This window comes from Leptopilina heterotoma, unplaced genomic scaffold (genome assembly GCF_015476425.1).
Source record: "Leptopilina heterotoma isolate Lh14 unplaced genomic scaffold, ASM1547642v1 Lhet_114, whole genome shotgun sequence".
NCBI classification, from domain to species: domain Eukaryota; kingdom Metazoa; phylum Arthropoda; class Insecta; order Hymenoptera; family Figitidae; genus Leptopilina; species Leptopilina heterotoma.
Genome location: NW_025110833.1, coordinates 1,022,997 through 1,036,963, shown reverse-complemented (window position 1 = coordinate 1,036,963; position 13,967 = coordinate 1,022,997). Strand labels below are relative to the sequence as shown.

Below are 13,967 nucleotides of genomic sequence, written 5' to 3'. Positions count from 1 at the left end.
ATTAATTAGCGTGGGTTTTTTTTTAGAAATAATTGAATTTTGAAATGGCTTCAGATTAAAATCTTTAAAAATCTGATTTTTTCATGTTTTTAACTAAGATTTCTGTAGAATTAAATTTTTTGAGAAAGTTCAATTGCTGATTTTTTTTAAAAATTATTTGAAGTTTGTATTTTCTAATATTTATGAAATTGAAGACTTTACGAATAATTGAAATTTTGTAAAATTGAATTGGAAACAAATGAATTTGAAAATTCTCAAAAAACTTTTTTAAAAATTATTAATAATAATGCATTTATAGAAGAATTTTAGTTAAAAACACGAAAAAAAAATTTAATTTTGGATTTAAAATTTTTGAAAATTTTAATTCCTGTGAAAAAATGATAATAATTAAATATTTATTTCTAATTAAAGAAATTGGGTAATAAATGTAATAGAATCATTTTGCGAGTGAATCAGAATATTCTTTAGAATCAGGAAAAAAAAAATTTTGTCTGGAAATCAGGAAGTTAGTTAATTTTGTAAAATATAAATTAAAAACTTGGAAAAATTCCGTTTTTTACCTGGAGAACCTGGAAAAGTTAGGGAATTTGAAAAGAGCAAAAGTATGGCACATCATGACTTCAATAACACTAACAATATACGTTTTTCCTGGTGAAAAATTTCCCTCTTAAGGGAAGGTTTATAGAAAGGGGGGAAAAAATGAAGTGCATCCACTTAATCAGGCAGGTTCTTTGTCTGCCTTATCTGCAAAAAAAAATAAATAAAATAAAGTACCCATTTTATAAGTTCTAAAACGCGTCACCCCCCAGTGCGGTGGTTGGTAGTGATTTTCTCGATAAACACGTTTTTGGGTGAAAAAATTTTTTTCCAACACTAGAGACAATGAGAGGGGAAATATTGTTGAAAAAAAGGTTAAAAATTTCCCAGGCGGTGAATTGATTACGCAAGCGAGAACAAAAATGATAATGGTAGTTAGTGCGCTTCTGGCTGTGGGTAGATAAACCACCCCTCTTGGACTATGAGGCCGTTTGCAGATTCTTTACAACTGTTTGCGATTTCGTAAAGACACGCCTTGCATCCTGGCGAACGAGATAGAACACGTACGCTTCGTCCCTCCTTTAGAGACGCCTGTCTGCGCCTTCTTTCGTTGCACTATATGCTTGGGCGATATTGCTGATTTCGATTATGCATTCGCTTGCAATCTCTTCCCACACTCCTCGCTCCTTTCTCTCCTTTTTTTCACTTTTAACGCGTGAACTCTCTTGCAAGGAGCTTTCATCCCGTCGCCGAAAAAATAAAACAAGTATTTTAAGATTGCCCATTGTCGCCATGAACAGTACAAAGATGAAGGGTCGAGATTAATGCTCTGATTTATAACCATCAGATTTGGATATATACCAAAACTGTTGAGTAAATGAAAAAGATATTTATTATTCACGTTATTTAAACAAACGAAAGCGGATATTAAAATCAGGGTTGCCACGCAACCTGCGGAAACCTGGAAATATCAGGGAATTTTATAAACTTTAAACAAGCCTGGAAAAGTCAGCGAATTTTGATCGAAATCCTGGAAAATTGTTGTTTTCTAAAGTTATTGTGCTTATTCTTGAAATCTAATTTTACTTAAATATTTCATAATTTATTCAATTTTAAAAGAGTTGTGTTTATAATTTTCATAAGTAGATGAACTTCAAAAGGTTTTAATTTTAAATTTATAGAAGAATTTTAGTTAAAGACATTACAAAAAAAAATTCTGGGAAGAATGTTTAAAAATTCATATAATTATCTTCAAATTATCCATTGTCTTCATAAATAATAAAATTCTGCTTTAAAATTCATTTATTAACAAAAATTTTAATATAATTCTTGTCAAAATTTAAATTATTCTCAATAATTTCTACCAATTCAATGATTTTCAATATCTACTATTTTAATAAAATTTTCCTAAATAATTCAATTATTTAAAAATATTTTAATAAAATGACACGCAAACCTTTAATTATTTTTATAAATGATAAAATTTTCACAGAAATTTAATTATTTACAAATTTTTGAAAAATTTCTTCGCAATAATACAATTATTTTCACAAATAATAAAATTTAATATGTTTAATTGATTAATGAAAATAATGGATTTAAAGAAGAATTTTAATTTAAAAAAAATTAGAGAAATTGAATTTTAAAGCAATTACAAATAATTGTAAATATTCAATTATTTTTAAAAGTAGTAAAATTTTTTCTCAGAAATGCAATTATTTTAAAAATTTTTAATAAAATTCTTGACAAAATTGCAATTATTGTCAAAAACATTCCTCAATTCAATGATTTTTAATATCTACTACTTTAATAAAATTTCACAAAGAAATTCAATTATTTAAAAAAATTTTAATAAAATTCTACGCAAACATTTAATTATTTTCGTAAATAATAAAAATTTCACAAGAATTCAATTATTTAAAAAGAAATTTTAATAAAATTCGTCTCCAGAATTCAATTATTTTCAAAAGTAATATAATTCTTCGCAGAAATTGAATTATGTTTAAAAATTTACAAAAATTCTCGTCTGAATTTCAATTATCTTTATAAATAATAAAATTCTTCTACAAAATTCAATTATTTAAAAAAAATTAATAAAATTCTTGGCAGAATTTCAATTATCTTGAAAAACTGTCCTCAATTTCGTTTTTTAACCTGTAAATCTTTGAAAAGTCAGGGAATTGGAAATGAGCAAAAGCGGTGGCAACTCTGTAAATTGTTTTGGATTAAAAACCATCAAATGGATTACTTTTCTCAATAAGAATTTTTATTAAGGTTCATAAAATTCCTTATTTTAAAAATCCATACGATCTTCATTATCATAATCGATGAATCTCTATGTGTGTGTATGTTTTCTAAATTATATGGGGAAACGATCGACGTTTATGATTCGGCTAACCAAAAATCACGAGGCCTATAATCTTCTCCACTTGAAATTTTTTTTTCTCTAAAATTCCACAATTTTTATTCGTTTGAAACTGTACGAGCACACAATTTTTTTTGCGAAGATGATATAGAACACCTGTTTCACTTCCCACGAAAACAAAACTATCATTACAAAAATTTAGAAAGTGAAAAAATATCAAAAGAAGTTGTTGAAGCAGTGTACAACTGTAATGAAAAGAAACTTTCAAGTTTTAGTCAATTGGAATTAAATAAAAAATCGTTATAATAACGACTTCGCCATCTTCTTAATTTGCAACAACAATCTGTTAACCGTATGACTAATTTTACCCATTTTGCACCATAATTTACTAAAGAAGTACAATAATGAAGTTTACGTTAAAATTGAGGTTAATGAATCCAAGTAACAATTTGACTATTCCTTATATGAAAAGACTGAAAAGAGTAGATAAGAAAATTAGGTAAAGGAAGACCATTTTAACTATCAGCTTCAGAAAGGATTTCTACACAACAGAACTGTAAAAAATATGTAAACACAAATTTTTTTTCGCCAGTGTGAGTAGAACATGACGGGTCTGAAAGGAAACATAAATAGGGTCCATTCAGTGAGGGGTGTCTTCTCATCCACCGAAACGATCTATCAACGTGGTAATTGCACGTCACATACGTAAGCTGTCGCGAGTTGAGTAGATTTCCCGCGAGTATAACTTTAGTTTTATATATATGTAGTCGTGTATAGAGCACAAGTGTCTGGGAGGAAGAAGACACAGATAAAATACATTGTTGTAGATTGTAGTTTGCGAAATCGCCCTTTATTGGGCAGTGATGAATCGTATTTCATAACTCGACGTCTTTCCCTTAAATGTAACGGATGCTCGATATAAATCCGATAATTAATGATAGCGCCGCTGGTCATGATTTGGATACGCCCACTTGAAAAAATTAAACTAAATAAATCCGCGAATAAAACATCTGCTCCAAAATGGATTTCCCTTTTCCGCAACAATAAAAAAAAGGTGTGTGCGTTGTTTATGTGGATTAGGGTCGAGATCGACACTTTCAATCTGTATACATGTGTGGTTACACTTGAAAGTAAAAAAAACCCATTTTCATCAACATATCGATTCGATCGAATCAATTTGTCTGACCATATCATTTATCATAGTGAACTATTAGCTAAATTGATATTTATGGAGTCTGTTGATTGAGATTGATTTTCTAAAGTTTATGATATAAAATGGGAATATTTTTGAACTGCTATATTTTAAACTATAGTAAAATTTTAACTATAATTATGCAATTAAAATTATTCACGTAATTCACAATTGTCATTTAATTTAAATATTTTACATTCAAATAATTTTAACACTTGCAAATATTGAAAACTGTCAAATATTATTCACTAATAATTACTTTCATGTCTAATCCCATACATTTAATCCCCTAAATTCTCTGATTAAATTTAAATTCCCACTGGGCGAAAAATCATGTTCGTTCCAAAAACTTTTTTAAAACGTTTCATGTCCGACAAATAATGTTTCAGAACAATATTTAAACATCCATGTCCTTGAAATGTTTTGGAACATTATTTGTCGGACCTGAAAAGTTTTATAAAGATTTTAAGAATGGTTTTGGAACGAACATTGTTTTTGCCCAGAGGGTTAATAACTAAAATTGGATCGAGGTTAGTAAATAAATCAAATTTAAATTTATATGGATTTATTAAATTTAAAATTAATGGGAATAAAATATTTTTAGCAATACATAGAATGTAAATTAATTTTTAGTTTAATAATTCAACGCCTTGATGCACGAACTAGACGCAGCCCATTTAATGCCAATGGTCTATGTCTGGTTCTAACATCAAGGAGTTCAATTGTTTTACCTTAGACATAAAATTTTCATTATTCGGGTCCAGATTTTAAAGTATTGACATATAACTTATTGAACTACATTTTTTATAAATCTTTTAACAATCATCTATTACATTATCCTCAATAAATTGTCCTTCTCCACACAATTGTAGATTTATAGTTTATAGAGCTATGCAAAATAATTAGAACCGAACTGTTCGAATTTTTTTGCCTAGTTCGAATGTCGAAAATTCAACATTCGTGTTAGCCCAGTTCGAACGTCGAATATTTGACATTCGATTTGGACTAATAATTAAGGAATAATAATTATTCCTTAAAATTTCTTCATGATAAATGAAAAGAGCATTTCTTCAACTCTCTTGCTAGTCATCTTTTCGTATAAATATTTATATTTAGGATTAAAGTTACTACTTATTATAATATAGCTTATGTAATTCGAAACACTTTTCCTGAAATTCAATTTAAGGAAATTATTTAAATAATAGGAAGTAATGCTTAGTTCATTTTTCATTCTTCTTTCTTCTAGTTGGCAAGAACTTTCCTTTTTAATAATTACGGATCGAAAATAATCATAATTAATTTCTTCTCTTATAACTTTACCAGACCTACCGTCATTACCGTCAGTAGATAATAATTTTGCATTAAAATTTGTATCATAATGTAGATTGAAAATTTCAATAATACCAGGATTTCCACCTTTTCCTCCTCTGCCTTGAAAATCCTCTCGAAATTCATCGCACCATGAAATTTTTTCAAAAGTCCATACCAAATCATGGCCATCTTGTCCGTTACTTCCATTACCTCCATTACTTTCAATACGTAAGTTTTCTCCATTAATAGTATTATCAACGATTCCAAAGAATGATCCTCCTCGTCCTCCGGGTGTACCATGTAAACCATATATACGATCAGAAAATGTTTCTGGGCCCTAAAAATTTTGTTTTATTTATTATTTGTAAATTATTTTTATTTCTAATATTATTAGAAGTAATTTTAATTTAAAAAAAAAATAAAAAGCATTTTTCCTCTCAAAAATTGGCCAACTTGCCCAAGTATTTTCTCCAGGAGAACCATCTAAACGTATAATTCTTTTTGAAATAATTTCCCAAATTGGTGCATTTATAATGACTTGTTGCAATTCATTACTAATTAGATCTTCATCGATTATAATTTTATCCAGAGCAAACATTTCCAAAACTATCACTTTTCCAGGACAATATTGTGTGTACAAAATTTGACTAAAATTAAATATTGTCCCCCTTAGTTGCAGTTTGTAGTTTTTATTGTTTAATGCAGAGCATGAATAATCGATTTTTGAATTAAGAGAATTATTCACCATGTGAAAAGCTTCCATCATAAGACCTTGCTTTTTTTTATCAATTTGAAATATTTCCTCATAAAGATTTTGTAATTTTGTCTGCATCATTGCCTTACTCGCATGCATGTCTTCATAAATTAATTCTAATTGATAAAACCACGGTTTTTCTTCATGGTAATAATAATTTATGATATAATCTTGCAACAAACTCAACCATTTGGATTCTTGGTTATTATTGATATCGTCCATATACCTCAAAAGGCAAATCATCTGTACAATTTCAATTTCGTTTGAGCCATTACAAATATCGGTTATGAATTTTTTAACAAGTTTATCGTTTTGAAATTTGTTTATAGACATTTCCTGCTTGGATTTGATTATCCAAGTGGGAAAAGATAATAAACCTTTTAGGGATGATATATCTACTGCAGAAAGTTTATTCACATGTTTCTCGTCCATAAGGGGAAACATACTTCTTATACATTCTTCATTTGCAGAAAAATTGTTTAACAAATAACGAATATTGATAATATCCTTTGATGACATGTAATTAGTATCATAAAAAGCGCTAGCTATTTTGAGAGGAACATTTTTTTCATTCTGGTACTTGTAGAAATTAGTAGCTGAATGTTGAATTATAATATATTCCAATAGGTCTTTATAATGCAAATTCATAATGTTACTTTTTTTGTTGAACCACGAAGTTAGCTCTCTCTGTTCTTCTAATCTTTTGAATTTTGCTATGAAATTTTTAAGTATTTCCCTTTTTAATTCATGCGCTAAATCTGAATTTTCTTCAATGTTTGCTGGTAGAATGGTAATTACACTATCGGGAATCTTAAAATAGTCTTCAATATTCAACTCTAATACTTTTGATGTAAACAAAAATAGGGAATTCAAACTATCTTTGTTTATTCCACCATTATATGTCAGTGCTATTTTAATATTTGACACAGAATTTATAATAATTTTTGACAAATATGTCGCTAATAATTTATTAGGCGCATTACTCGGATAGACCAGAATGTACGTATTTGTTAGACGGCTGTAGTATAAATAATAATTTTGCATGATATTCTCTGCAGTCATTGGATATTTTATTGAAATTTCATCTAGATAATCAACTCTATTTTTCGAACTTACAAATTCAGCTAACTTTATTCCATCTTTCATATCAACTGCTATCACAAGAAGAAGGTTAACACTTTCTAACTTAGTAATCAAGATTTTTTTTAATTCAATCAATGCAGGTAGTTCAAAATATTTGCAAGTATAGTTTTTCAATTGGTTTGAAATCGGCAACATATTTTTCTGTAACAAAAGTTTTCTTATTAAATAAAGAGAATGAATAGAAAGTTATTTATATTTACAAAACCAAATCCTGATGGATTTGAATGGAAAATAAACTACTTAGTCGACTGTACAGTGTGAATTATTTTTTATTAATCTCAAAATACACTTGTTGCATCCTATTAAATTAGCGGAACACATTTTTCTTAATGAGAAATTTTTTCAGAATTACCTTTGTTTCATCAATAAATCCTTGAAAGCCAAAGAAATTTTTCTTTAATTTGGGTTGCCTATTGTAATCAGTTTGGTGAACTTCAGTTGATGTTTGGGATTCTTCAGTATTCATATCATTTTCAAAGCAATCATTTGAAATGGAAAACCATCTTTTTTGCTGTTCTGAATAATAATTTACAATTTGTTTAAAATAGTTCAACAATATCGATTCATTGTTAATGATGTTCTTGGTAGAACAAAGTAATTGAAAGATTTTAAGTTTCTCTGTATTTATACAAAGCTTGTCTAGTAATACATAGACCGATTCTTTGCCTTTAAGATCAATGTTAGTAATATTCTTGATAGATAGAATTAACCAATCTGGTAAAATAGACAAATCTGTTATAAAAGAGGTTTCAGTTGTTTGTATATCACGAAAACATTCATTATTTATGATATTAGTCTCAGGCACTGGAGGAGGACGAAGATTTATTAATTCTTCCGTACGAAGTAGATAATCATTTTCTAAAAAACTTTGAGGTTTTGAACACATAGTATTAACATGCTCTTCATCATCAATAAGAGGTTTTAAGACAAGAAAGTGTAATTGCTCTTCTCTTGTTAAAGTTTTGAAAATACTTCTGTCTTCAAACAAATCAAAATTAATATAAGCTGTAGTCCCGAATCTTACAAAGCTTATAAAAAAGTAGTGTTTCAATTTTTCTACTTCAAATTTACATTTCCCAGAATCATGTATATTTAATGGGATAAAAATAATGTTGTACTCCAATTCGCAACGACGTTGTCGCATGTCAAGTTCCAAAACATTTAGTGTAAACAAAAGCGTAGAATTCAAGGTTTCTCTAATATTATCACTTTTACATGTAAGTGCAACTTTTAATCTATTTGCCGATTCTACAGTTTGGTTCGTTAAATATTGTGCTAATACTTGATTCGGTGCGTTTGAAGGATAGACGAATATGTGTGTCTTTTTCAAACTAGAATAAAAGAAATAAAAATTTCGCAGTATTTCATTTTGTAGCATTACTTCATTCTCAGAAAGTTCTTCTACAGCAAATTTCACTCTATTTCCGTTACTCAAGAAATTAGCTAAGACTATCCCGTCTTCCATATCATCTGCTATTACGATAAGTAGATTGGTTACTGTTCTCATTGTAAGAAATTTCTCTATTAATTTCGAATAATTGTATATATTCAAAAATGCGCAATAAGGGAGGTGAAGAAGGCCGTCCTGAAAAATTGTTTTATTGAGTTTTTACTCACAGGTTTTTACTAATGCATAGAAATAATTAAATTATTTCAATCCTACCTGTATTTCTTCTGGATCTTCATAGTTATCGTCATAATTGGTACTTTCTGTTATGTAGATATTATTTATGTTTACAAGAAGCAAAAGAAAGTACAGTACCTCCATGTTAAATTTCATCTTTAGTTGGATTGTATTTATCAACAATTGTTGGGTACTAAAATAAAAAGGTGCATAATACACTTATTTTTTTAAAGTTAGAGTAATCACTGACAAATTTTGTTTGGAGAGAAAAAAAGTGTAAACAAAAAATTTTCTTGGACGTTGGTAATGTGTAGTGGTACTAATTATGTTTTTGACTTGCGCATTAATGTTCTTTTATTTTGTATCATGCGCAGAAGCATAATGTATTCTGTAGATATGCGCAGTAGTATTTATTCTAAATTATCTAACGCTACTGTGTAATTTCCAATTAAGTAAAATTTTATTGCTTTAGCTTTAATTAATAAACAAAAATTTCATTTTTTTATTTTGTTTGTGTTATATCTACTAAGAGTAAATAAAAAACATATTGTTACCACGTCCTAACATGCCACGTAAGCAATTTCATTCGTCAACTCTAAACGTTTTCATATTACTTACTTCGTATTTTCATTAAAAAGAACTAACATTACAAATAAATAAGTCCATTTAATTTAATTAAAACAATGAAACATAGGTTTTCTTCAATTGATGACTTTAACCCTTTAACTGCCGGCTGAAAAACACTAAATGTGCCCAGAATGCCAAGAATAAAAAATCGTCCAATTTGTCTGAAACTTGTTACTCAGGGGTTATCGGGGTTGCTGATTACGAATCTGATGTCGGTATTTCAAAATTCAAAATGGCGGATCCAATATGGCGGACGGATTTTTAAAAATTGATCAAAATTACCTGAAACTTGTCACTCGGGGATTTTTGGGGTCGCTGATGACGATTTCTATGTCAGTTTTTCAAAATTCAAAATGTCGGATCCAATATAATGGACATTTTTTTTTAATTTTAGATTCGCTTGACAATTATCATTAGGGGGTTTTCGGGGTCGCTGATGATGAATCCGATGTCAGTATTTAAAAATTAGAAATTGTGAATCCAATATGGTGGACATTTTTTTTTAAATTTTGTATTCGCTTAAAACTTGTCACTCGGGGATTTTTGGGTTTCGCTGATGACGATTTCTATGTCAGTTTTTTAAAATTCAAAATAAAGGATCCATTATGTCGGATATTTTTTTTTAAATATTGGATTTTCTTGAAAATTATCACTCAAGGGTTTTCGGGGTCGCTGTTGACGAATCGGATGTCTGTTTTTAAAAATTCAAAATGTCGGATTCGATATGGCGGACATTTTTTTTTAAATTTTGTTTTTTTATCATGAAAGCAGAACAAATTTTACAAATGCCGGTTTCATAGAACAGCTATAAAGACAGTGCAAAAAATGAAATTCTATTGAAATGTCTTAACGCATTTCACCTTTTCAATAAGTTCATGGGTGAAGTGGATCTCCACGGTATGACATATTGGATCAGCAATTTTGAATTTTGACAAACTGACATCGGATTCGTCATCAGCGACCCCGAAAACCCCCGAATGATAATTTTCAAGCGAATCCAAATTTTTAAAAAAAATATTTGCCATATTGAATCCGTCATTTTGGATTTTAAAAAATCATTATCATATTCGTAATCAGCGACCCCGACAACCCCCAAATAACAAATTTCAGGTAAATTGGATCAATTTTTAAAAAAGTCATCCGCCATATTGGATTCACCATTTTGAATTTAAAAAAACCGACATCATATTCGTAATCAGCGACCCCGAAAACCCCCGAGTAATAGATTTCAGGCGATTTTAGACATTTTTAAAAGTCATCCTCCATATTAGATCCGCCATTTTGAATTTTGAAAAACCATCATCATATTCGTAATTAGCGACCCCGACAATACCCGAGTAAAAAATTTGAGGTAATTTGGATCAATTTTTAAAAAAGTCATCCGCCATATTGGATCCGCCATTTTGAATTTTGAAAAACTGACATCATATTCGTAATCAGCGACCCCGAAAACTCCCGAGTAATAGATTTCAGGCGAATTTAGACATTTTTAAATTACAAATGCATTGTATTGTCCATGGCAAAGATTTTGAAATATTTGCTAAAAGTGTTGTTTTTAAAAATTTATAACATTTTTATAATTCATTGAATTTAAAAACAGAAACTTGCGTCGCATTCTGCATAGCGTTGACTTTTTAGAAATCATTTTATTTTTAATTTTCAGCCATTTTTGACTTTTTTACATCAATTTTTATCATGGCAAAGATTGTCAGTTTTTCGGCAGTCAGTGCAAAGTCCGAAATGGCAAAGATCTTTGCCATCGGCAGTCAAGGGGTAATAAAATTAAACTTTTTATGAGTTTTTGTTGATAGAAATTTTAAAAAGTGTAATATATTTTGTATTAATTCAAAAAATCTTAAAAGTTGAATAGATACTTACAGTTTATGAAACTTTTACACTCTGTAATGTAATATTTTCAGCTGTTTTAGGAAACAAGTAATTAATAAACTTTATTCTTTGGAATATTTTGTTGCACTGCAGTGTAACGTGGCAGAAAACTGGTCTTTTACGAATTGCAATATGTTTTTAATTTGTTTTTTTAAAATGTTTTTCTACTTTTATGTTTGGTTAGCCTATAAGAAAATCACACGATGTTCTGATATTAAAAAGACATAAAAGAATAAAAAATACTGCATGCAAAGAAAAAATAAATTGCAAAGTAAAATTTATCTTTGTTTGATAACTAACGTCGGTGAAGTTCACAACGTTTATGATCAACGATTGAAAAAAAAAATTATTTTCCTAATACGAAAAAGAATAAAATTTTTTGTTCACAAATATTTCTTTTGTAAATCATTATTCAAAAAACTAACCAAAATATTTTCTATACAAAAATTAATAAAAATTTGATTAAAAAAATATTTTTCTTAGGAAATCGTTGATTATAAACGTTGTGAACTTCACCAACGTGATAACTATATATTTTCTGTTTTCGCTTATAGGTATATTGCTTTTCATAGATCTTTATATATACCGGGAAGATTGCAAAAAATATTGAACATTGTTTTTTCTAAAAACATTAAAAATTAAATTAAATTTACAACATGGAAAAATTTGTTCTGGATCAAATATGAAACTTTCTTTTTCAAAATGCTCTTTGCATTTGCTTTGTACTGATTTAAATATTTTACATTCAAATAATTTTACGCTTACAAATAATAAAATTTGTCCCCCGAGTAACAGATTTCAGGCGATTTTAGACATTTTTAAAATAAAAATGCATTGTATTGTTCATGGCAAAGATTTTGAAAAATTTGCTAAAAGTGTTGTTTTTAAAAATTTATAACATTTTTATAATTCATTGAATTTAAAAACAGAAACTTGCGTTGCATTCTGCATAGCGTTGACTTTTTAGAAATCATTTTATTTTTAATTTTCAACCATTTTTGACTTTTTTACATCAATTTTTATCATGGCAAAGATTGTCAGTTTTTCGGCAGTCAGAGCAAAGTCCGAAATGGCAAAGATCTTTGCCATCGGCAGTCAAGGGGTAATAAGATTAAACTTTTTATGAGTTTTTGTTGATAGAAATTTTAAAAAGTGTAATATATTTTGTATTAATTCAAAAAATCTTAAAAATTAAATAGATACTTACAGTTTATGAAACTATTACACTCTTTGATGTAATATTTTCAGCTGTTTTAGAAATTAAGTAATTAATAAACTTTATTCTGTGGAATATTTTGTTGCACTGCAGTGTAACGTGGCAGAAAACTGGTCTTTTACGAATTGCAATATGTTTTCAATTTGTTTTTTTAAAATGTTTTTCTACTTTTATGTTTGGTTAGCCTATAAGAAAATCACACGATGTTTTGATATTAAAAAGACATAAAAGAAGAAAAAATACTGCATGCAAAGAAAAAATAAATTGCAAAGTAAAATTTATCTTTGTTTGATAACTATATATTTTGTGTTTTCGCTAATAGATATATTGCTTATCATAGATCTTTATATATACCGGGAAGATTGCAAAAATATTGAACATTGTTTTTTCTAAAAACATTAAAAATTAAATTAAATTTACAACAATTAAAATTACAACATGGAAAAATTTGTTCTGGATCAAATATGAAACTTTCTTTTTCAAAATGCTCTTCGCATTTGCTTTGTACTGATTTAAATATTTTACATTCAAATAATTTTACGCTTACAAATAACAAAATTTGTCCCCCGAGTAACAGATTTCAGGCGATTTTAGACATTTTTCAAATAAAAATGCATTGTATTGTCCATGGCAAAGATTTTGAAAAATTTTCTAAAAGTGTTGTTTTTTAAAATTTATAACATTTTTATCTTTCATTGAATTTAAAAACAGAAACTTGCGTCGCATTCTGCATAGCGTTGACTTTTTAGAAATCATTTTATTTTTAATTTTCAGCCATTTTTGACTTTTTTACATCAATTTTTATCATGGCAAAGATTGTCAGTTTTTTGGCAGTCAGAGCAAAGTCCGAAATGGCAAAGATCTTTGCCATCGGCAGTCAAGGGGTAATAAGATTAAACTTTTTATGAGTTTTTGTTGATAGAAATTTTAAAAAGTGTAATATATTTTGTATTAATTCAAAAAATCTTAAAAGTTGAATAGATACTTACAGTTTATGAAACTTTTACACTCTGTAATGTAATATTTTCAGCTGTTTTAGGAAACAAGTAATTAATAAACTTTATTCTCTGGAATATTTTGTTGCACTGCAGTGTAACGTGGCAGAAAACTGGTCTTTTACGAATTGCAATATGTTTTTAATTTGTTTTTAAAAATGTTTTTCTACTTTTATGTTCGGTTAGCCTATAAGAAAATCACACGATGTTCTGATATTAAAAAGACATAAAAGAATAAAAAATACTGCATGCAAAGAAAAAATAAATTGCAAAGTAAAATTTATCTTTGTTTGATAACTATATATTTTGTGTTTTC

General features: G+C 28.1%; 1 protein-coding gene and 1 long non-coding RNA gene across 6 annotated transcripts in view; one reads left to right on the top strand and one right to left on the bottom strand.

The window, feature by feature from the left end:
• LOC122508381 overlaps positions 1 to 13,967 on the top strand; it is a 57,857-nt gene that overhangs the window by 22,239 nt on the left and 21,651 nt on the right. The gene's annotated exons all lie outside the window — the stretch shown is intronic.
• On the bottom strand, positions 4,643 to 13,793 carry LOC122508317. 5 transcript variants are annotated; one of them, XM_043621594.1, is made up of 7 exons: positions 13,646 to 13,793; positions 12,648 to 12,841; positions 11,432 to 11,625; positions 8,966 to 9,119; positions 7,655 to 8,887; positions 5,863 to 7,443; positions 4,643 to 5,742 (listed from the first exon to the last, which is right to left on the bottom strand). In XM_043621594.1, exons 4-7 carry the CDS (start codon positions 9,080 to 9,082, stop codon positions 5,128 to 5,130), a joined length of 3,546 nt encoding a protein of 1,181 aa, XP_043477529.1. In that variant the 5' UTR covers positions 9,083 to 9,119; positions 11,432 to 11,625; positions 12,648 to 12,841; positions 13,646 to 13,793; the 3' UTR covers positions 4,643 to 5,127. The 5 variants fall into 5 exon arrangements, with proteins under 5 accessions (XP_043477529.1, XP_043477542.1, XP_043477536.1 ...); XM_043621607.1 differs by lacking the exon at positions 11,432 to 11,625; XM_043621601.1 differs by lacking the exon at positions 12,648 to 12,841 and having other exon boundaries at positions 13,646 to 13,763.

What these genes read in the sequence shown, in the direction of transcription:
- LOC122508317 (XM_043621594.1), bottom strand. Translation starts at nt 9,082, where the DNA reads ATGAAATTTAACATGGAGGTACTGTACTTTCTTTTGCTTCTTGTAAAC. An exon ending in GATTTATTGATGAAACAAAG is followed by an intron (nt 7,444 to 7,654) that starts GTAATTCTGAAA and finishes CTTTTGTTACAG; the next exon opens with AAAAATATGTTGCCGATTTC. An exon ending in CTCCTGGAGAAAATACTTGG is followed by an intron (nt 5,743 to 5,862) that starts GCAAGTTGGCCA and finishes CAAAATTTTTAG; the next exon opens with GGCCCAGAAACATTTTCTGA.